Here is a 23,316-nt window from a genome sequence, read left to right on the forward strand (position 1 = left end):
TATACTTCTGGCTATGGGACTTTTTCCTTCCATTTTTAGAATGGTTTCATTTCTGCAATAAATATTAATGATACCGTTTATATGCCAAGCCCTCTATTAGGTGTTGGAGATAGAGTGGTGAAGAAGGCAGATAAGTTTCTGTCCTTTCTGAAACACTGGAACTGTATAGTTGGTTGACCTTTTTTCCCCTACTGGGATAAGAGATCCCAAACCTGATTGACTCCTTACTATTTACTCCTGATATATATTTTAAAATCAGCGTTAGATAACTCTTTAAGTACCATTCATGCCAATTAACCAGATATTTTGGGTGTAGCTGTTGAGCTGAAGGTGGATTGTGTGGGGGTTTCCACGATCAGCCTCTGTTTCTGCTTCCGGGCAGGGGGGCTGGACTGTGGAACTGGCATCTATTCAGTGCCTCAAAGCTGCCTGACCTCAATGTTACCCTGTTCACCTGCGCATGTAGTGTGGGCAGTGAAGATGTTTGAAAATCACTGTGGTGTTTCTGTCATCAGAGCCAGGGTATTTTCTGCCGTGGGGAAGAGTGCTTTGTTCACAAAGTGAATATACCTTGGCTCCGAAAGGCCATGTTGATTTTCCCCACACCTGGGACTTGGAAGGCTTCGGCGTCTCCCCACATTTCATCCAGCGTGCCCAGCCCAGCTCATTGTGGTCCCGCCGCGGACCCTGAGACCCCAGGCCCCCACCCCTCAGGGAAACTGGACAGTCTCTGTAGTCTGGTTTATTTGGGATCCCAAGCATTGAAGTAGGTCCCAAGTAGGTGATCCTTTGTGGCCCTGGGAAGTTGTCCCTTGTTCCTTTTTGGCTCCTGTTTTGGTTGTCTGAGATGTGGTCAAGAGGAATGATAATAGAAAGCATGATATCATTTCTCTTCTGATTTTCAGATGGCATAATGGAGACCTTTGTCACTAGGGCTGCTCCAGCTATTTCTGATGGATTCATTTGGGCCTTCAGTGACTCAGCAGCCTCCTGACTTTTTTTGTTTTTAAGAGGAGCTGGACTTTCACAGTGTATGGAATGCAGTTAACATTACAGCTAATAAATGCGGCACTTAGTGATGGGCAGTCCGTGAAGGTCAGGTGAAAGAATGTTCCCCAGAGGTGAGATGAGGAAGTCAGGACGTTTGTGCCGCTGTGAGGGACACTGCACATGGGGAGGGTATTCTGAGTGAAGGAAGGGGCGCAAGGAAAGGCCAGAAGGTGTAAGGAGCACAGGCAGTGTGTGAGCAAGCACCTTTGGAGGGAATGTGTGTGAAGCGTGGGGGTGATGAGGTCCGTGTCAGCAAGGCCTGTGGTGCCACGCCAAGGAGGTTAGCCAGTGTTGGGGCAGAGCCGCCGAGGATTGAAATGGGGGAGTGACCTAAGGCTACGTGAAGGTGAATCTAGCATAGTGTGTGGGATGAGTTGGATGTGTAGAAATGGGTGGAAGGACTCTTTTCTGGCAAGTTCTGTGGGACTGGTTCTCTCTGAGATGATTCTCAGATGGGGAGGGAGAATATAAAATGTAGAAAAAATAAAGCCCACCTTTATTACCAACACTACCCCCCCTCCCATAATATTCTGATGTGCACTTTTCAAAAGAAGTCTTTCAGAGATATTTTCTGTATCACATGCCCAGATGCTTCTGGGCACTCAGGAGGGTCAAGTAGCAGGATCCCACGAAGGGGGCCCCGCACAGGCCCGCATGCCTTCTCTGAGTTCCTCTAAGGGCTGGGGGGGCGGGGAACTCCAGCAGTGGCGAGAGGCCCCCTGAGCCTGTGGGGGCTTACTTCTGTGGGGTGTTCCCCAGCAGGCCAAGTGGGGGTCTGGGGTGAAGGTGTGAGCTGGAAAAAAAGGGCTTCTTTTTTTTTTATTTTTTTATTTATTTTTTTTTAAACTTTTTAAAAAATATTTTTTATTTATTTTTAGGACAGAGAGAGAGAGAGACAGTGTGAGCAGGGGAGGGTCAGAGAGAGAGGGAGTCACAGACTGAAACAGGCTCCAGGCTCCGAGCTGGCAGTCAGCAAAGAGCCTGACGCGGGGCTCAAACCCACAAACTGCGAGATCATGACCTAAGCGAAAGTCGGACGCTCAACCAACTAAGCCACCCAGGCGCCCCAAAAAAGGGCTTCTTTTGCAGACCTTTGTAATCATGGAAAGGGAAACATGACATTTTAGTTTGTACTTATTGATCACGGATTTTGGTAACCAGCTTGTGTCTGTGGTAGGAATTTTTAAACCATCATTTGAAACTTTTCTGTTGAGAATGAGACACTGACAAATTATCTGTAACCAATAACTCCTTGCGCAGAAACAATGAGCATAGGTAGGATTTAATCTTACCCCTGAAAAGTGAAATGGTTGTAGTTTTATGCATGTAGCAGACATTGAGCATTTGTGACAGATGGAATGCTCTACTGGGGCTGAGTAACCAAATGTGATCTAATTCTTAAAATCGGTAAGATTTTTTAAATATGTTGCACTATAAGTTCATGTTTAAGAATTCAGATAATGTCAGTAATTAGGATGCAGATGCATTAAAAACATCTCAAGCGTTGGTAACTTATCTGTGCAGAAGTCACCAGAAAGTTGCAACCTAAAAGCCGATTTTGTGGAATAATACAGTGGTAACTATTTAATAAAGAAGTTCTGCTCCTTAAAGGAGTTTTTATTATAATTTTTATTGTAATTGTAATTTTATTGTAATTGATGATAACACATGAAACTGATAACAGACATGAACAGTACTGTAATAATATAAATGATTGAGTACTAGATTTTGTGGAACAAATTAAGTACTTGAGAGATAAGATAAAGGAGCCAACCCAAAGAATGGTAGCTGGGAGAAAGCCTATTGGAGGTAGGGGGGCTTGAACTGCTGGGTAAAATTCCCCAACGTCGACTAACCCGCGCCTCCTGCAGCCAGGAGAGAGGGGCCGTGTGCCCCTGACTTGCTCCACCAGGCCCTGGAGGCCGGAATTCCTCCAGCCGTTCCTCCCCTGAAGATGGTGGGTAGTTTTGGTCCCCCGTCCTGAGGGGCGACTGAGATTACAGGTGTGATGTGAAGCTTTGGGGCCCAGGAAGTGTTCTGCAGGCAGAAGTGGGTGTCGGGCCTTCTACACTCCGGTGTGATGGAAGTTAGAAGCTCCTGAAGCATTTGACCAGAGAGGTAGGATACGCCAGGGGCGGATTCATACTGATAGCTACCATCTGAGCTGTGTGCATGTTCTGTGCCTTAGATCCTTGTCAGGGCGCTTCATTCTCTGAGAGGAAGGGAGCACCTTGCCCCAGGCCGCATGGCTGCCCGGAGGGAGGGCAAGGTTTGAACGTGGGCCTGCCTGGCTCCAGAGTCTGGGTTCTTTCTCCTTCCACCAAACTGCCTCTCCCGGGGAGGCCATCTGTCAGGGCTGATGAGCCCACGCAGAAGAGGTGTGACTGACTCAGGTGGTTACTGCTGTTCCTAAAAAGGTGTGTGAGTTCAGAGTACCTGTTGGCATCCCTCCATCCCGAAAGGAGAGAGGACGACGAGGAAGACGAAATAGGGAACCAGCAGAGCAGTAGGAAAGGAGAACTTGGGGATTGGCTGCAGAAGAAAGGGGACAAGATGAGTCACAGATGATGGCACTGTTTGAAATGAAGGCAGGTTCTGGAAACCTGACTTTCCTCGCTCTGGGGTTGGGCTCCAGAGGCCCCAGGCCCCAGTGGCAGAGTCTGTGGGTTTCTCGGAAGTCTAGTTTACGGGCGGGCACACACCCAGCAGTCACGTGAGGCTCCGCAGGCATTCCTGCTCGCTCTAGGCGCCGTGTTGCCTGCCGGGGTTGTGCTGTTCTAGTCCTAGTGCGATGGGTGTTGTGGGGTGGGGAGGGGAGTGACCTCAGGTAAGAGATGTTCCGTGTGTTTCTTGGGCCTACGTTTACTTTTGTGCCTTCTAGAACAGTGCCTCTCACCAGTGTGGAAGGACCAGTTTTAAAAATTTCCAATCTTTGGACTGATAGTTTTCTAAAACTAAAAAAGCAATTACTAGAAAACAAAACTGAAAAAGAGGTACAGAATATAAATTCTAATTTTTATTATTTGGGTCAACAGATATAAAATTACCCTGATTGCCATAAAAGTTTCTAATGTTTATTATTATTTTCTGTACTTAATCTTGACTGCGACTAGTAAACTGTTCACGAGCTGGTACACTTTGAAAGCAGTGATCTAGGAAGAAAGTTGTTAAGCAAATTAGTAAACAAGATGTTTGGGTAGTATTTACATGAGTTAAGAGTAAAAGTCTTTCTTTTGGCATTTAAAATACTTCAGGCATTTGTGCATTTGTGCACATATGATCTAATTCCAGATGACATCTTTTCAGTAGAGTTCCTTAGTAGGAGGCGGGGATGTAAAATAAATCTACCAAGAATTGAGGCTCAGTGGTTACTGTAAGGGATCCGTAGTAGTGATACTTGGAAAATCAAGTGCTTTTACTTTCTGTGTCGTTTCTGAGAACCATTGTGTATGGTTTTGCTCATTTAATTTATATTAGTATGTTTTCTCTGTCAGTTTTTGGCTTGCCTTTGAATTTATTTTTATAGTTTTGTGCATAATTTTCGATATGTTCTTTAAGGGGGAAGTTCCCGAAGCTAGCTGTAAAAAAAAATTCTCAAAGAGTTATACCTGCTGATACAGAGATCATGTAATAATTTAACTGTTTGTATTTCAAATTTGTTTTTTGTCACTAGCTGCCAGTGTTTTTATACTTTTTATTTTGGGCTCTTCTGATGTTTGCTGATAACCCTGTTTGCTCTGAAATAATTTGCTGTGGTCCTTTAGCCTAGCTTCTCTTTCCCTACCTTTAGCTTCCCGCAGGCACCCTGTCCCTGTCCAGGGGTGGTGGTGGCTTTCTCAGCTTCTGCATCTCCCTCAGCCCTCTGCTGAGCGCCGCCTTCGGCCCCCCTCAGCGCGGACTCCCAGCCCCCCTGGCCCCCTGCAAAGTCAGGTCTTCCTTGTGTTTTGTATCATACTTTATATTACACTTTTCAGGGCTATTTCATGTATATGTACTCTTATTTCATTCTCCAGACAATCCCATGAAGTTGGTAGAACAGAGATTCTCATCTCCATTTTAAGTGAGCTGTGAGGTTGGGAGAGAGAGCGTCCGCATCGCGTGTGTCTCCATCCCCTTGCCCTGTGCTCTTAGAGTTCCTCTTCCACCCAGTGCAGACTTCTAGGTGCTGGGCTTTCGAGTTTGCCCAAAGATGCCCGTAATTTTGAGGTCCTCTTTTCTACTCAGTATTTATGTTTGTTCTTTGAGGAATGAAACATTATCTACTCAGCACAATGGCACAGACCTCTCTGGAAGAAAGAAATCTTCAGAACCTGATGCAGGGGTTGGTCAGCAGACAGCAAGGGCCGTGGCCCCAGAGCAGTGCCCAGGGCCGGCGTGGCTGTGTCGGAGGACACACTCAGAGTCCTAGTTGTCTCCACCTTTGACTTTCAGCTCAGACTGGAGGGGGGTGTCCTTTATTTCCACAATATCAGCCCTGTGTATTAGATTGCAGAGAACATTTCTCTTAGGGATTGAGGGGGAGGCACATTGAAAAATCACTGGGCCCAAGTCAGAAGTCATTTGCTTCTGACCTTGGGGTGTGTTGGGTGTATGTTCTCCCCATGTCCTTTATGGTCAAACAGGCCTGGGTTCTACATCTAGCCACTTCCTTAGGTAGGTATGGGGACTGTGGCTAAGTTATGAACCTCCCTAAGCTTGTTTTCTCATCTGTAAAATGTGGCAATATTCTCTGTTCTGAATGATCATGGTAAGGATTAAAAGGTAAAGCGTGTCACACACCTTGAGTGTGGGCTTAATAAGTGGAAGGTGCCTGAAGGCTCATACAGAAGAGGGACTGTGACCCAGTAAGAAGGTTCTGGCTTATTGTTGGCTGTAGCAGTGGTTCTCAAATCCGAGTGGGCATCGGAATCACCTGGAAGGCTTGCTGGGCCCACCCCTGTAGTTTCTGATTCCTTTGGTCTGGGGTGGGGCTTGAGAATTTGCATTTCTGAGTTTCTAGGTGATGCTGCTGCCGCCACCGCTGGCCTGGGGACCATACTTTGAGAACCCCTGGGCTACAGGTAACTCACCAATGAGCATTTAGATGCTATAGATCTATTTGCAGGCTGAGTTTTTATGTGGTTAGAGGTACTCGGTCAGAAAATGCTTGGAATGAATGCATTTTACAAATCTGAATTTAGTATCTCAAGGATTTTTTTCTCCTGAAGTCCAGGAGTCTTTGTGAAAGATATTTGAAGAAGAATAAGTTGTGGAAGTAATAGTTAAAAACATGAAGAGTCTAAGGCTATCACATTGGCTAATGGTATGTGAAAGTGCTTTTACAAAATGCTGAAAGCTGAAAAAATTTTTTAAATATCTTTGTTAAGATTGAACATCATAATGGAGTATAAAATAGTGTAACTATTAGATTTCTCATCTCAATGTGCTGTTTACCGTATGTATTTTTCTCTTTCTCCTCCAGGCTGCTGACTTGAGTAAACCAATAGATAAAAGGATATACAAAGGAACACAGCCTACTTGTCATGACTTCAACCACCTAACAGCCACAGCAGAAAGTGTCTCTCTCCTAGTGGGCTTTTCCGCAGGCCAAGTCCAGCTTATAGACCCAATCAAAAAAGAAACTAGCAAACTATTTAATGAGGAAGTAAGTAGCACCCTGTCTTAGCTGTTAAGAATCCCTTTAAGAATGTCTACGTTCTTACCAAGGGCAGTGGGCCTTAGTTTCCGCATTGAGCTAAGCCCATTTTTCATTCGCTCTGCTGTCCTACATAGTATTACTCGTTTAAATGTGCTGAATTTACTTGTTGGCTTATACCTGTTCTTCCTTGGGGTAATGGTTTTATGCATTTTCTTTATGGAGCATGCTCCGGTGTCTAGAGCAGGTGCTTTAAAACTTTCATAATGGAGACAGGGACGAAACTGATACTTGATATTTTATAATTTAAATAAGAAAATACAGAACTCTAGACCTTGTTCACATCACCAGAAAATTTCATGCTGACCAGAGAACTTGATAGTAATTCCTCAGGCTGCTTAAATTGTAGCCCAGGCTTTTGTGTCTATGTTTGACAGGTGTTTGGCCAAGGAATAGTTTTCTTTCTCTTGAAAATATTTGCTGTAAAACCACCTCTGACACAGTTTGAAATCCTGGCACTTAAAATTGGATCACATGACACAGCTTTTGCCAGTGTTCCAGCCTATGCTGGGTTTCTAGTATCTCCAGTTTTGTTCTGGAAGGAGTCTGCGCTGTTGGAGCCATGTCGTCAGGAACATGTCAGAATGTTAAACGTGGCAGATAGGTTATGTTTGTTAAAGCTATTGGAGTGGCTTTCTGGCCCCAAGGGTTGCCATTGCAGATTCCATGTTCTTCCTCTGTTTCAGTGCGACTTTTCCAGCAAATGGAAAAGCTGCAATGGGCTTGCTGACTTAGAAGCCCCGGGTCCGCAGTGTCAACCTGTCCCCTAAACCCTGATATGTGCAAGGGTCAGGTCACATGGGATCCCTCAGGAAGGACAAGTGATTTTGCTCTGTTGTCTGCTTTTGACCCCATTAACTTGTAACAGAAGCACCTTATGGATTCTGGTTTATAAGAAGTAATTGTGTGTGGGCAAGAATATTCAAGCTGACAATTTGCAGTTAAAATTCGGATTCTTTTGTAGTCATCGTGGCACGTGCTGTCTACCCCAGCCGGTCCCTGTCCTCCATCCCCCATCTGGCATTGCCAATGGGTTCGGTGAAATCTTTTGAATTGGGTCAGCTCTGGGTCTGGTTGCATCTGGGTTGACTGGAAACAGAACTTGCCATGTGGAATGACAAAACGGCAGAAGAACCAGTATTTAATCTGATTTTTCTACCCCCCCCCCCAAAAAAAGGCAGAAAATTGTTTTATTTACCTAAGTGTTTTATTAATAATATCTGGAGAAGTGATTTCTTAGTAGTGGAATGGTTTTGTTGTTGTTGTTTTGTTTTGTTGTTTCTTTTGGTGGCCATCGGTGGGGAGCAGCCTGCCACCAGAAACCGAATTTGGAGTCCCTGTGGGGTTTTGTTTGTGTCGGGGTAGGGTAGGTAGGGGGCCGGTTACCGAGGGGCAGGGGTTGCAGCCATGTAAGGAGCTGTCGGTAAACGACATGGGGAGGTGCTCTGGCTGAGGACGACACAAAATGCCACTTTGGGAACAAGAAGGGCTTGTGTGTCATCACAGGGGAGGCGGGAGGCTCAGGGCCCCAAGAGCATCAGCCACATCTGTCCCCCGCTCTGGACAGCAGAGGGACTGCAGGCTAGGAGGCAGCGCCTCATGCAGTGATTGAAGCCGAGTTATCCCGTACTCATCTTATATTTTATTTGAAAAATGGCTGTCCAGAATGCTTGGGCTGTGTGTGGGTAAATGTCAACTTGGCATTTATAGCTTGAAGCTGACATTGATTGCCTTGCACAGTAAGGAAATTTCTTTGTGCAGATACCAGTTTCATCAGGTCTTGGTCAGGGTGTGTAAGAGCAGGGTCATCAGAGGCATGTCCTCTCCAGGTGCCAGGGGCGGTGCTTGAAGCAGGCACCACGCCATGCTTTGCCTTGGGATGAGATTTGGAGGTTTCAGGTGGTTTTGTGTTTGTCTTTTGTGCGGTCGGACGGGCAGCTGCTGCCCTTTTATAGATGAGGACAGTCCAAGAGAAGGTAAGTAAATTGTCCAGGCAGGCAGCAAGTTGACGAGAGAGTTGGAACTGGAAATTACTTCCACGAGGGCTCCCTGGTCACAGACTGTAAGTCCCACCACGTGTGGTGGCCAGACAGGCAGGCCCTTGTGCTCCTGGGTGCTGCCAGCTTAGGGAGGTGGACTGATGGGGCCTGGGGCCATATCATCACAGTGTTCAGAACAAAGTGCCGAGGGATATGTATTAACCATATTCCTCAGCATGGATCAAGTATCCTAAAATAAAGCAAAAGTTAAGTTCGATGGAGGAAGTCCGAGATTTCCAGAAGGTGACACTTTCTGGGTCTTGAAAGATGCATAGGAGTTGGAAAAGTGTGAGAGAGGCCTTCACAGCTGGAGAAAACAGCTTGGTGTGCAGACGAACGTTGGGTGACCAGGCGTGACCAAGTCAGCCTGAGGGCCTCAGAGACGCAGGAGTCGGAGCCGACAGATAAATCGGAACCGGATGGTCAAAGTTCTGACATGCTTCGAAATGTGGATCTGACACTGGAGGCTGTAGGGGAAGCTTTGGGCTTTTAATCAAGGGAGTGACCGTGTCACATGTGTCCTTTAGAACGCCTGTCAGCGCTTGATGGGGTGGGGGGAGAATGAAGAGAGAATGAGGGGAGCGCAACCAGTGAGGACGCTGGGACCCGTTCCGGTGGAGAGCCGGGCCGGGGTTTGACCTAGAGCAGTGGCCACATCCTGTCCCGTCCCGTCAGGAGACCTTGGTTACCTACCACGTGCCCATTCTGGTCACCATCCCCAAAGGGAGCCGGGAGGCATGAGCAGCGCCCCTCATGCACACTTAGGGCAGGTGCTGACTCACGCTGTGTGGGGAGGCAGAGGCCTGAGAGAGGCAGGGACGTGGACTGGAGGCTGCTGTAGGGTGGGGGAGAGCATCTCATGTGGGAGGTGCGTCCCCCATGCGACAGAGCGTCCCCGTGGGGTGGGGGGGCGGGCAGGCGGTGGCCCTGGTGGAGGAGAGGAGCAGGGCTGCACCTAGGTCGGGCCCAGGGGTGCTGCTGGCTGGGGTACGTGATCCCGCAGAATGAAGCAGGGGCACAGGGCCTGGGGGGTGGGGGCGGCGCTGGCAGATGCCCAGGGGTGCCGCTTGGAGCCGGAATTCTGAGGAGTTCTGAGATGGGAGCATGGGGATGGGGGCGTCACCTGTACGCTGGGTAAGCCTGGGAAGGAGCGGAGGCAAAGGTCAGAGTTCCAGTCTGTACTGGCGTCAGAGGCCTGTAGGTGTTAGGTATGTGGACCTGGGGCCCAAAACTCGCCGCAGAAACTGGGGAGTTGGGCTTGTGAATAGTCCTCGCGTCCCCGAGATTAGACGAGAGGCCTGTGGAGAAGGCGTAGTGGGACAAAGAAGAGTGTCTGGGGCTCTGTCCTCCCAGACGCCGGCCGCCTGTCCCGCTGCCTCCCGAGGGGTGCTGTCAGCGTCTGTGTGCTTCCTGCGGCTGGCGATGGGCGGCCGGGGGCACGGGCCCGGGAGCCCGGCCGCCTCACTGTGGACCTCGCCTCTCCTCACCGGGAGGACAGGGGGCACAGACCGCTGGCAGGTGTGGGGGGAGATGGAGAGGGCGCCCTGGGTGACTGCTCAGTAGACTTCACAGGTAGAGGGGAGCCCTGCGACGCACCTTCCACCCAGGGTTGGAAGGAAGGGCCTCTTGGGAGGTGAGATACCAGCAGTTTCGAAGGGGAAATAAGTCACAGGACAACCCCAGCGGAGTGTGAGGCGGAGGGCAGGGAGCGGCTCACCAGAGTGCGTCTCTCGGCTGCCCGTTTCAGCTGTGTGCACACACGCACGTACCACGGGACTGACGTTTCCACCTTTGCCTCCTTTCCACAGGTTCCCAGGACACAAAAATATAACAAATGTTTGGATGGGTAGATGGATGGATAGAATGGAATTAGAATCTAGAAATCCACCTGACATTAAAAGTAGATGAAAATTTCTATCTAGGAATCAAGTATATGTTAAAAGGTGATTCCCCCCATTAACTCAAAAAATAAAAAATATCATAAATGCTTGTTTATCGAAGTACAGAGGAGTGTGATTGCCAGTGCTCACTGTTAACCTTGTTGTCTTCGTAGTTTTTTTGTTTTTTTTTTTTAATGAAGTGAGACTGTTAAGAGTCACAGCTTCCATCATCAGAGATGTCCGTGATCCCCTCCTCCCAGTCTGGCCAGTTGATCAGAGAGGTGAGCCCTGCTCCCTTCACGCCCCTGAGTCCCCGTCATGCCGCAGGGCCTGGCAGCTGTACCTGTTCAGCCCAGAAGGAAGGGAGCGCCGGTCCCTGGGGGGTGGTGCCCGCAGGTCCGGGTTTCTCTCTGTAGTGCTGTGTATGTGCCGTGCCCATGCGCCTCTGCTGAGCGTCCGTGGGCACACCCACTGAGCTCCCAGGCCCCGGAGTGTGCCTTCCTTACACGAGCGCCTGGAGAGTCCCCCCCCCCCCCCCCCCCCCCCCCCAGAGCATTCAGCCTCGTGTGAAGCACCTTGAAGGGCTGAGGGTTTGCTTTTTACTACCTGTGGTTATGGTATCACTTAGTATATGATGATGAACTCACACCTGTTTGTAGAAATTCTAATCATTTCAGGAGTGTATCCAGAGAACAGTAATGTTTTGATTGTCGGGTAGGATGTGTGAGATGTAAAATCCAACACGTGCTTGTCACCGTGGCTGCTTTCATTGCTGACCTGTAGTGAGACCCTGTGTCTTGACTTTGCTCCCTCTCGTGCAAGGCGTGCAAGGCGAGGGCCGTCGAGGGCCGTCATGCCGGGTGGGTCCATGCTGTGGCCTTTAGGTGCGGTCTGAGTGAAGGGCCCGCCCACTGGAGGCGAGGCCACGTCTTCTCTCTAGTTGGGACACCCAGTGTCACCAGGAGGGTAGAGCCAGGCCCAGCCCTGCAGCCTTCTCTCCAGTTGGGGGTGTGTCGGTAGCTTTGTTTCTGTTGTTGCTTTTTTTTTTTTTTTTTTTTATAGTTCTTATTTATTTTTGAGACCAGAGAGACAGAGCATGAGCGGGGGAGGGGGGCAGAGAGAGAGGGAGAGGGAGACACAGAATCTGAAACAGGCTCCAGGCTCTGAGCTTTCAGCACAGAACCTGACACAGGGCTTGAACCCACAAACGGGTAGATCATGACCTGAGCCTAAGTCAGATGCTTAACTGACTGAGCCACCCAGGCACCCCTGTTGCTTTTTTTGATCAAAGGGAGGAAATGAGTGCATAAAGTTTTCATGTTGATAAAATGACATCTGATCACCTTTTAGGTACCTGGCTTTGAAATACCCTTTCCTTACGCTGCCGCCGAGGGAAGCGGCGCCCCTTAAATGCATTTATATCAGCAAAGCCCTTAGTTGCCAGTGTTCCTTGTGGCTACATTATGGCTTTTCCAGCAGCTGCTGTGGTTTTTGAATTGTTTTAGTATTTTTGTTACAAATTGATATCTGCGCTATAAAATGCACACCCACTGCCCCCCAAGTTTATTTTTACTCTTGCTTCCTTTTAACTAGTTTATAACAGAAGAATCTGTTAATGCCATTAGCGATGACAGTTTTGGTGGTGGTTGATTTTTACTGCATTCAGATCAGAAAAGGGACAGTTTCTTCGGAATTCAAGTGGGGACTGTGCAGGGCTGCTGGCGAACAGTGGGGAGAGGGGAGGGTGTGGGAGCCCCCACTTCCATGACACAGAGAGACAGCAGACTGATCTCCAGATTTTGTGTTTGGTTTTTACTAAAATGTAGAAATTGGCTTGGAGTGTTCTGGAATTTGACTCTTTAATGGAAGCCAGTGCAGGTGACCTGACAGGGACTATCTTAGCTGCCCTCTGCCCCTCCCTGAACACCTGCCCCGCTCCATCGTCCCTCTGCTGGCTTGCTGGAAGGGGGTTCACACTCTCCTCTCTCCTTTTCCTCCTCCACCGGTCAGTGTCCCCTGGGCTTCTCCTCTGCAGCCCGGGAGCAGGGCGCTTTCTTCTGGGTCCCACCTACCCCTCTCCCCGGTCCCTCAGACTTGCTCCCCGTGTCCTCCTAAGGAAGCTTCCCTGCTCCTGCTTTGCCTGCCTGGGCCCTGCCGGAGTCACGGCCTCCCTCGGAGCCTCCCTCCCTGATGTGTAGACAGAGCCAGCCTCAAAGACTTCGTCACGTGGAAGGAACATTCCGCGGAGCTCCTGGCCTGTGGTGGTGGCCGCTCAGCACCAGCTCCTTCTTTCTTATTTCCTTCATTTCTCAGATTTTTCTTCTGCTTGCCTGACTTCGGTCCCGCTTCCTGTAAGTGGGTTTTTTGCAGAGCGTCACCCTCTCCCCTTCCTCTGTGCCACACAGATGGAGCTCTCCCTGTTCTCAGCTGCTTCCCTGGTCTTCTTGCCTACTGGATGGGGACCCTTGGATCTCTCCCAGCGTGACCCAACCCCGTCCTTTCCGTGGCCCAGTCACTCAGGCTCCAAGCCCAGGAAAAGTCATACCCCCTTCTCTCCCCCCCCACCTCCCCCCAGCTAGTCCATTGTTAAACAGTCCACCCTGCCATGGTGCCACCGTCAAGTTCAAGACCTTTTTGTCCACACACAGTTGTCACAGCCTCCTAACTGGTTACTCCCAGCCACCCACCCCTGCCCATCTTCCATTCTGTACCTTCTGCTAGGAATGATTTCTCTTTATCCCATCACTTCCCTTTTCAGGAGCCTTCACTCCCTCACCATCTGCAGCCTCACTGCCAGTAGAAGTACAGTGTGAGCCATAGATGCAATCTTAGATTTTCTAGTAGCACATTAAGTAAGCAAAACATAGGTGAAATAAAGATTTTCTCTATACAACCCAAATATTTCAGCATATATGCAATATGAAATTACGAATGAGAGAGTTTCCATAGTTTTTCAAGTCTTCAGAATCCAGTGTGTGTATTTTACGCACACAGCACATCTCACTTCAGATGTACTCCAAGCTCTCAGAGCTTCAGGGTCATGGCCCAAAGCCCGTTAGCTTGAGACTTCACCATCCCGAGCCCTGGCTCAGGGTTCAAGACCTCATTCCCTGCAGCTTAGGGCTCCAGCCAAAATAGGTGCCATGCACATGCCCAGACCCACTGGACTGCTCTGTCCTGAGCCACTCCCAAGCCACTCCTGGGGGGTCCTTCCCGCCCCCGTGTCTCAGCCCCTGCCGGGTTGTGCTCAGGAGCTCCTCAGAGGGGCGCTTCTGCTGGGGGGATTCCTCACCATGCGTGTCCAGATCAGGGCCCCCCGATGCTGGAGGATTCCACAGGCTAATCCCTTTCCTAACGTGGAGTGCTAAGATTCTTTCCCTTTTTCACTAGACATGTTCAGGAGCAAAAATACACCTTTATGGTGTAGTGACCAGGCTTTGTTCTTTATATTCATTGAATATAAATGTTCCAGGTATTTGTTTCTTAATTTGAAAGATAGGAGTAAAATGCTTTCTTTTCTCTTCCTTTTTTGTTAAACCCAAACCAGCTAATAAGCAGGGTTGTTTACATCCAGGGACTCCGCTAGCTGCGCCTGGCGTGTGCCTCCCACCCTGGCGGCGGGTCCCCAGGCAGTCTCGCGTCCTGTTCTGGGCACCAGCAGGCATGACCCTGGCCTTAGTTGATGCCTGTGGGCGGCACAGGAGGTGGCGCCCCACCCTGCCCGGTCTGGCCCGCCTGCCCTGGTCGCCTTCTTTCTCTCGGGTGCCCGGGGCTGGGTGCGCTGCCTCCCCTGCGCCTGGCAGCCTGCATGCAGCCAAGCCCTCGCTGCCAGACGGTCTGGCCAGGCCCCCCTGCTGGACATGGAAGTCGCTGTAACCTCCTCCCCATCAGCACCGCGTCTCCTCTCCTTGCTCTGGCTTTCTCCACAGCACTCGGCGCCGTCACATCTTGTAGGTCTCCCTGTCTTCCCCTCCCACTCGGATGTAAATGCCACACAGGAAGGAATGCCCGTCTGTTTTCATTGGCGCGGTGTCCGTGCCGGGCATGAATGCATTTGGTGAAGAGGAGGAGGGTGAATGAATGAGTGAAAGAGCGAGCGAGCGAGCGAACGGGATGGCAGGCAGGGTTCCTGACCTCTCCGGGCCTCTGGCTCCTGGTGGGCCGTACGGGGAGAGCATCTGCCTTCCTGTGGGGAGGCGGGTGCTCGTACATTGCTGATGAAAATACAGGCTTCTGTCCTCCGTGGGAGGCAGTTGGCAGGATCTATGAAAGTTATGACTGTATATACCTTTTGACCCAGCTGTTTTCCCCAGAGCTCACCCTGCGTGTGTGTACACACGCGTGAAAACTGCCTCTGTGCGGGGCTGCCCCTTCTGCGTGCACGTCTGGCAGCGCATCCATATTGTTGAATCCTCCGCAGCCTTAGGAAGGACGAGGACGTGGTCCTTGCACAGACAGATGGGCAGACGCGGACCGCGCGCCCACACCTGCGTTGTCTGTGGACGGAGACGCTCTGGAGGAAGAAGCAGGAAGCTTAGAACAGCGACTGGGGCCAGGTGCTCTGGAGTCGAGGAGAGGCACGGGGGTGAGGCTCTCTTTTACATGCACTGTGAACGTATTTCCTACTCAAATGAAACAAAAGCTGACCTTGCAGGGTAATGCTGGGGTGGAAGAGCATGGGTGCAGAGCCCCTTCCTTGCCCGGCGCCCGGCACGCACAGTAGGTCCTCCAGTCGGAAGTCCGCACCGCTCTCCCGGTGTGCCTGCCTCGTGCCCCAGACCTGGAGGGGCCCGAGGTCCTCGCCTCGGTGGGTGCTTTCCCCACTTGTGAGCACACAACCTGCTAGGGAGAGCCCCTCCCCGAGCCGGCCCTGGGGGCCTGGGCTTGTGGTCTGCGGCGGCCCGCACGGCCTGGCCTGACTCGGGTGCCGGAGCAGAAGCGTGTGCGCGTGTAGACGCCCCCGTGGGTGTGCACGGGAGGCTCGGCGCTTTGTCCCACAGGTGCATCCGTAGCTCCACTGACAGTCGTCTCCGTGCACCTTTTTGATCAGGAACAAAGGCACTAGGTGTGTTCTGTCACCCTGGGAACACCTGCAGGAACTGGAGAGCTGTAACTGTCTTCATGCCTCACGCGTAACGCCACGTTTACTTGACAGTATTGCAATTTTGAATTCTAATGGAATTATTTTTGTTGTGTCTCTTTAAGCAGAAGATAAAATTTTCTAAGCGCAGTGCTGGAAGTTTTTAAGTCCGTCCTTAAAAATTTCCACACAGGGCAGAGGGGCAGAGGCACTCTGCTGGCAAGACTGCAGTCTGGTTGTGGTGACACATAAGGTGCAGGAAGCGAGAGCCGCAGGGTTGGGGGGTGGGGGAGGAGGGGCAGCCTGGCTGCCAGCCCGCCAGCCCGAGTCAGCATGGTAACCGCCTGACCAGGCCGCCGCCAGGGGCAGCCCGGCCCAGCAGGTGCAGCAGGGTCTGCTGGGTAGGGAAGGCCGTAAAGTCACCTGTGTCGCGTCCTGTGGAAGCAGCAGTGAAGCCAAAGGGAGAGCCTGCCAGGGTGGTTGCTGGGCTTCTAGGTTGTTGGTGTTGGAGTAGGTCAGGTGCCTTTTAGAGGCGGGTAGGAAGGGAAAGATCAGGGACGAAAATGTTGGCTGTGTCCCCAAAGCCATCTTGTGCATCTCTGCTAATTAAGAGGGCCAGCTCTGCCGTCCTACGGCTCTGACACAGGAGCAGTAAGCAGTGTCACCTGCTGCTGAGTGACCCCTGCCCGGCCCCCGGGCCCCGCGTGCTGTGCAGGGCCAGCCCTCCATGCTCTTCCCCTGCAGGGTCTAGTATTCTGTAACAGCTTGCACGGTCCATTCATCCCTTCTTTGAAAACTACGGGTTATTTCACGTTCTGTGATCTTCTGTAAGACACTGCACACCGGCACATGCGTAGGAAGGTGGCTGCGGGGGAGGGAGGGAGGCTTGCATCGGTGCCCCTGAGGCTTGGGCCAGGAATCCCGGCCAGTTCGATGAAGTGCTAGTGTTTAACTCCCCAGAGTCTGCGGGGGTCCCGGGGAGATGGATGCGGGCAGTGGGGGCAGGAGGAGTGTCTACAACTTTGAGAGTCTTAGGAACTTCTGAGTGGTTTCTGGTGATGTGACTGGGGACCAGAGAGGGGCGCTGCGAGCCCCACAGCCAGGTCCGCAAGCTGGACAGCGCCCTTGTTGTGTCTTTGGGTGGTTTTTACTTTGGCTTTTGTTCTTTGGTTTTAAAGGCAAGACTCCTGATGTGTGCTTTTTAAAGGAACAGCTGGTCAGTAGAGCAGAAATGAGCGTGGAGTACAGTGGCAGTGGGCAGGCACATATTCCTGAATTAATCGTCTGTTCGTTTCTTTAGACCCCACCTTGTCCCAGGGAAGATTTGGAGGAAGTGCTTTTAAAGAGGCGCACAGGACAGTGACTGGGAGTGAGGCCACTGGACCCAGTGGCTGCAGCAGGGTCTGCTGGGTGGGGAAGGCCTTGAAGTCTGTTGCCGCTTTTGGAAGAAGCAGTGAGGCCTAAGGGAGAGCCTGCCAGAGTGGTTGCTGGGCTGTGGTGAAGCCAGGGCCGAGGTGGAGCCCAGGAAGTGTGCTTCATTGAAGTCCTGTGTGCTGTTGCCAGCGGCCGCACGCGGACTCCCCACCCTGGAGCGGCCACAGCAGGGGGGCAGGGGTAGTCAGCACATGACTGCCATCGCAGTAAGATGCAGAGACACCGGGAGGCGTAGCGCTCCCGGCTGTGAGGACCACGAGATTTTCCCAGGGGTCTTCGTAGAGAGAATGCTGTGTGTAGGTGCTGGGAGTCACAGATTCAGAGGCTCCTGGCCTAAGAAACAAAAATGGCCTGAGGGCTGGCCCTCTGACCAGTGTGTCCCAGCGCCTAGTACCGTGTCTGGTACACAGTAGGCTCTCAGCAGTGTTTGCTGAATGACTGACTCACTCAGCGAAAGCCTAACATCCAAGTGCAATTCTAGAAAGTAATCTTACACGGGGCCCAAATGCTCTTCGCTGGCTTGGCTGACCACAGGATAGAGTGTGCAGTGCCTGGATGGACTCTTCCCTTCTCACCGAGAAGCAGACACGTTTCTTACTGGAAAAGTAGACCTTTAAAGCTTCTCCATTGTGATAACTTGTTCTCCTTTGTCTTCACAGAGACTAATAGACAAGTCACGCGTAACCTGTGTCAAATGGGTTCCCGGTTCGGAAAGCCTATTTCTAGTAGCCCACGCCAGTGGGAACATGTACTTGTATAATGTGGAGCACACTTGTGGTACCACAGCCCCCCACTACCAGCTCCTGAAGCAGGGCGAGAGCTTTGCCGTGCACACTTGCAAGAGCAAATCCACGAGGAACCCTCTCCTTAAGTGGACGGTGGGCGAGGGGGCCCTCAACGAGTTTGCTTTCTCCCCAGACGGCAAGTTCTTGGCGTGCGTGAGCCAGGACGGGTTCCTGCGGGTGTTCAGCTTTGACTCAGTGGAGCTGCACGGCACGATGAAAAGCTACTTCGGAGGCTTGCTGTGCGTGTGCTGGAGCCCGGACGGCAAGTACATTGTGACGGGGGGCGAGGATGACCTGGTGACGGTCTGGTCTTTCGTAGACTGCCGAGTGATCGCGAGAGGCCACGGGCACAAATCCTGGGTCAGTGTTGTGGCATTCGACCCCTATACCACTAGCGTGGAAGAAAGCGACCCTATGGAGTTCAGTGGCAGTGACGAGGACTTCCAGGACCTTCTCCATTTCGGCAGAGATCGAGCCAATAGCACACAGTCCAGGCTGTCGAAACGGAACTCTGCCGAGAGCCGCCCTGTCAGTGTCACATACCGGTTTGGCTCCGTGGGCCAGGACACGCAGCTCTGCCTCTGGGACCTTACGGAAGACATCCTTTTCCCCCACCAGCCGCTCTCGAGAGCAAGGACACACACCAACGTCATGAACGCCACGAGCCCTCCCGCCGGCAGCACTGGGAACAGTGTCACGACGCCCGGCAACTCCGCGCCCCCGCCCCTGCCCCGCTCCAACAGCCTCCCGCACTCCACCGTCTCCAACGCCGGCAGCAAGGGCAGCGTTGCCGACGGGGCCATCGCTTCCGGGGTCAGCAAATTCGCGACCCTCTCCCTGCATGACCGGAAGGACAGGCACCACGAGAAAGACCACAAGCGAAACCATAGCATGGGACACATTTCCAGCAAGAGCAGCGACAAACTGAACCTGGTCACCAAAACCAAAACGGACCCCGCTAAAACCCTGGGGACGCCTCTGTGTCCTCGGATGGAAGACGTTCCCTTGTTAGAGCCGCTCATCTGTAAAAAGATAGCACACGAAAGACTGACTGTGTTAATTTTTCTTGAAGACTGTATAGTCACTGCTTGTCAGGAGGGATTTATTTGCACATGGGGAAGGCCTGGTAAAGTGGTAAGTTTTAATCCTTAATGCTGCACCAGATCTAGAACTCGAATAGGTAGTGATTTTTTTCTTGCGGGAGGGTGGGGTGTACAATGAATGTGAATGGCACTTCTTACTCTTAATGTAAATCTAAATGCATCAGAGCCATAATTTTGGATACTGCATGCCATGTAATTCTGAATCATTTGATAATTCAACTTAGAATGTTTAAAAAACTATAATCAAACTAATTGCCAGCCAAGTCAGTCACCCTCCTGGGAGTATATAGAGTCCCAAGGTTAGCGTTCCTGTATTAGACGATTTCGACTTTAGGAAAATCATGACCGTGTGGGGACAGTGACTTTAAAATGCTAAAATTAAAATTTCTGCTTTAACTGGAATATTTTTGCTGAACTACTCAATGAGAATGTTGTACACCTGATGGGAGTGTGTGTTCAGTACGGACGACCATTAGTTGTCATTTATAGGCCAGTTTTTATCTTAATCATAAAATGTTTAGGAATCTATGAAATTTAACTTTAGGAACAAAGCATTCAGCAGGGTTGATTGATATTATTTTTACATTGTTCTGGCAATCCACAGAAAGAGAAGAGCCTTAATTTTTAAAACCCATTTTAGTCATTTTATGACAATTAAAATTGTTTATTAATAAACATCTTTTTTCAAAGAAGCAGTTTGTAGCACTTTGATTGAGAATCTGTGCACTAAACAAAATCCCCATACTCTGAGCCCGCTGGCTCCCGGAACCGTGGGCTGAGGGCGCCGGCCGCCGCCGGAAGTGCCCGTTGCCACAGAAGCCGAGACCCTTCACGTTGGATGCGCTTTGCTTGTGTTTTTTTCCGACAAGGGAAAGGACGTTTTGATTTCTTTCATGTGTGGTTTTTTTCTGTTGTTTTTGTGTGTGTGTGGGGGGGGTGGTTTTGTAATTGTTGTTGTTTTTGTTGATGTTGTTTTTGGCCAAGAAGGCATGACTGTGGCCCGGGACAGACTCCACAGCCTTGTGCGAAGATTGACGGCTATCCCGGGTTCCAGGCGCTTCCCAAGGTCACTGGTCTGGGTTTTATCCCTGCCCCCCACCCCCACAGCGGGGTTGGGGGGAGATGGGGGGCGCGGATGCAAGCTGGCACCTCCTCTTATTACTGGATGGCTGTCGTGGCTCCACTCGGGCTCTGTCTTCAGCGGCCTCCTGCCGGAGTGCCTCACCCCTGGCCTGGTGGCCTTGGGGCTGCTTGTGGGCAGTCGTGGGGGCAGCAGCCGTGGGAGCTCCCTCTGGCAGCCCCCGAGCTGCTTCCTCGGGGAGCTGCGGGCTTCTGTTCTCTTGCCCGTGGGCCCTGTCACCCGTATGAGGAGTTTCAAGTTCTTTGAGCTACATGTTTTCTGTCAAGATGGTGGTTCTTTTTTTTTTTTTTTTTTAATATTTTTATTTATTTCTAGGAGAGAGAGACAGCGTGAGCAGGAGAGGGTCAGAGAGAGAGAGGGAGATATGGACTCTGAAATAGGCTCCAGGCTCTGAGCTGGCAGTCAGCACAGAGCCCGACGCGGGGCTCGAACCCACGAACTGCGAGATCATGACCTAAGTGAAAGTCGGATGCTTAACCGACTAAGCCACCCAGGCGCCCCAAGACGGTGGTTCTCTTATTTGTTAACTTATTGTGGTCATTTCGGTCTGTTTCTGTCTCGCACATCTTTGTAATTAAATGTAGGGATGCTGCTCATTTACGCTGGTTTGAGTAGTGACTGTGATTCAGTCCCTCGTTCGGTGCCAGTGACAGAGCAGCGGCGCCGTGTGCTCTTCCTGCAGCCCATCCGGAGGGCCAGGCCCCGCTCCCCCCGGCCTTGCGGCTGGATCCATTCGCTCTACCCATCCTGTGCCGGAAATGCCAGGGCCTCTCCGTTACTGACAGCAGTGCTCTGCCCCACGGGCAGCCTCCTGGCCTGCCGGGGGCATCTCGCCCCTGCTCCTATTCACGCATCGTGTCCCTGGGTGTATGTTAGTGTCCTGTTGACTTGTAAGATACGGTCCTTTGTTCCTAAATGTTAATTGACCTAAGGTAGCAAAGATAACCACTCCTGTGGACCGTTTCAAGTTTGGAAGCTCAATCAGGCTGTCAGATTCGTAGCCGACGCTCCAGGTGCAATTTTACAGCGTTTTAGAGATTTCATTTCAAATGCTTCTGAGGCGTTGTGTGCAGTGTCAAAATTCAGGACTTGTATTTGGCCCAGGCAAAGAGTGGCTGATCCCAGGTAAGTAGCCTTTGTGGGGAAGCTGGCCGTAACGTTTTGGTCGTGAACGCATCGCTCCAGAGCTGTGATGTGCGCACTTTCTGTGGACCGCGCCGTTTCTGATCCCTTTCACCCCTTGGCACCGCTAGCTGCACGGGCTGGGGGGCGCTGCCGGGCGAGCCAGGAGGAGTCTGTTGGTGGGAGTCAGGGCAGGAGAGGCCAGAGGAGGAGATGATGGCTTCTGTAAAATCAGGCTCTGACATGTGCTAATAGGAGCCCGTGGTGTCTCTCTCCCCACCCCCACCCCCAGTGTTCAAAACCATGGTCATGTCACAGTTGGGGATTCGAGGCTTGGTCACAATCTTGTCCTTCCAGTTTCTGCCGTGCTGGGGTCCCCTCTCTGGGGACCTGCTGGGTGTCAGGGGCTGGGGAGGGCTGCATGGCCTGCCCTTGGGACACCCGCCCCCTTTCTTCAAGCTGGAGGAGCAGGAGTAAAGCTGGAGGGGTGGGCGGGCTCTCCCTCCCTTGGACTGGCTTCTGATAATGACTCCTGCAGCTGTAGGATGTGGGAGGCCAGCCCCCGGGGTCTTGATCTCAGGTGTGCAAGGCCCAGGGCCAAGCTGTCCCACGGTGGCCATGGGGGGCGGGGGGGCATCTGAGGAGTGATTCTGTAGTTTTCTCATTCAGACTTTGAGTTTCCTCATCGAAACTGTTTCAAGTGTTTTTGCTTAAACGTTACCCTGAGCAAGAGTATCTTTCTAACCCAACCTCTGGAATAGAACAGCTCTTGGCAAGAGGAGGCCGTTACTGCTTGGCCAGCACTTTTCTGTGGTGCGTGGTCCTTTCTGCCTGCCCAGCCCTGGCTCGCCTCTCTTCAGCCTGCTGTGCTGGGGCTTCTAAGCCCCCTGGCAACCCCAGCCCTTCTCTGAGTTTCTCCCTAACTCAGGGGCAGGGGAACTAAAATCCCTTCGAGGGCTGGAGAGAGAAGCCGTTGGAAAACCCTGCCTTCTTTTAAAAGCATACGTGTAAGACGGAGTAGGCAGACTTTTGAAAAACAATCAGTAACTCTGGGTTCTAAATTCGCTTAAATAGTGGTAAAGAATCCTAATTTTGTCTTTTGTGCTTATTGAACCTTCTAGTGTTGTGATCTGTGAGCCACTGCCTTGGAACTGAGGGTCCGCCCCCCTGATAGGAAAGGGGAGGAGAGGGGCGGGGTGATCACTGCCCCAGCTGTTCTGAAGCCTCACCTGTCTGTGCCCGCACACATGTCCCAGCGGGACCCAAGTCCTAGCTGGTGGGTAGCCAGGCCGCCGCACCCTCAGTTCCTCCACTGAATTTTTAAGACCTTGTCAAATACCGAATTTGTGCAGAAACTGGTGGAGCTGCTTTGTCAGACGTCTGCACCGTGTACGGGGTTCTCACCTCTCGCCTTGGGAGGGAGACGTTGGGTTCTTCTGTTGGGGACGCTTACAGCGCGGGGAGGGAAGCCTACGGGTCCAGGAGGGCCGGGGAGGGAATCCTTTGGGAAATCCAGAGGCTGCATTTTGTGTGTCCACTGCCCTGTCCGAGGAAGACTTAGAGCGGAGTTCCATGCAAGAGCACAGCGTCCCGCCCTGTGCCCAAGGGCCCGGCCCAGGCCCGCCCTGCCCCACTGAGGCGAAGGAGGAGACGCGCCTGGCCTCTGATCCACTGTCCCGTTGTGCGGGGTGCGTCCGTTGTTGGGGTGTCCTTCCGCAGCAGGGAGCACTGAAAAGCACTTGTGTTCAGAACCCAAGTTCAGAGCCATATGAAAATGCCCCCCCCTCAGTGGAGGGGACAGTCCCACTGGTGTGGACTCTTCATTCATTGCTGCGTCTGTACCTCTGTCACGCTCAAGCTGCTGCTTCTCCATTTCAAAGTGTAACAAAAATTTCCTGCATTTTAGAATTTCTGTACACCTAAGTTTATTAAAGACTGCTGTGTCAGGTGACAGTGTATAAAAATGTATGATTATTTACCTTTAATG

The 23,316-nt window shown here is 51.4% G+C and overlaps 1 protein-coding gene across 6 annotated transcripts in view; it reads left to right on the forward strand.

The window, feature by feature from the left end:
- The window catches only part of WDR20 (WD repeat domain 20), a 64,911-nt gene that overhangs the window by 35,797 nt on the left and 5,798 nt on the right, over window positions 1–23,316 (forward strand). For 2 of the 6 annotated variants that reach the window (XM_039251198.1, XM_039251199.1), the window contains exon 2: window positions 17,838–19,097. The exons of 1 other annotated variant lie outside the window; for it this stretch is intronic. In XM_039251198.1, coding sequence (XP_039107129.1) covers window positions 17,838–19,097 — 1,260 coding nt within the window. Of the gene's footprint in view, window positions 1–6,511; window positions 6,695–17,837; window positions 19,098–23,316 lie in introns of those variants that run through there. 3 more of the 6 variants (XM_039251197.1, XM_039251201.1, XM_039251200.1) reach the window with 3 other exon arrangements.

Source organism: Hyaena hyaena, unplaced genomic scaffold (genome assembly GCF_003009895.1).
Source record: "Hyaena hyaena isolate Hyena2069 unplaced genomic scaffold, ASM300989v1 scaffold_386, whole genome shotgun sequence".
Lineage (NCBI taxonomy): Eukaryota > Metazoa > Chordata > Mammalia > Carnivora > Hyaenidae > Hyaena > Hyaena hyaena.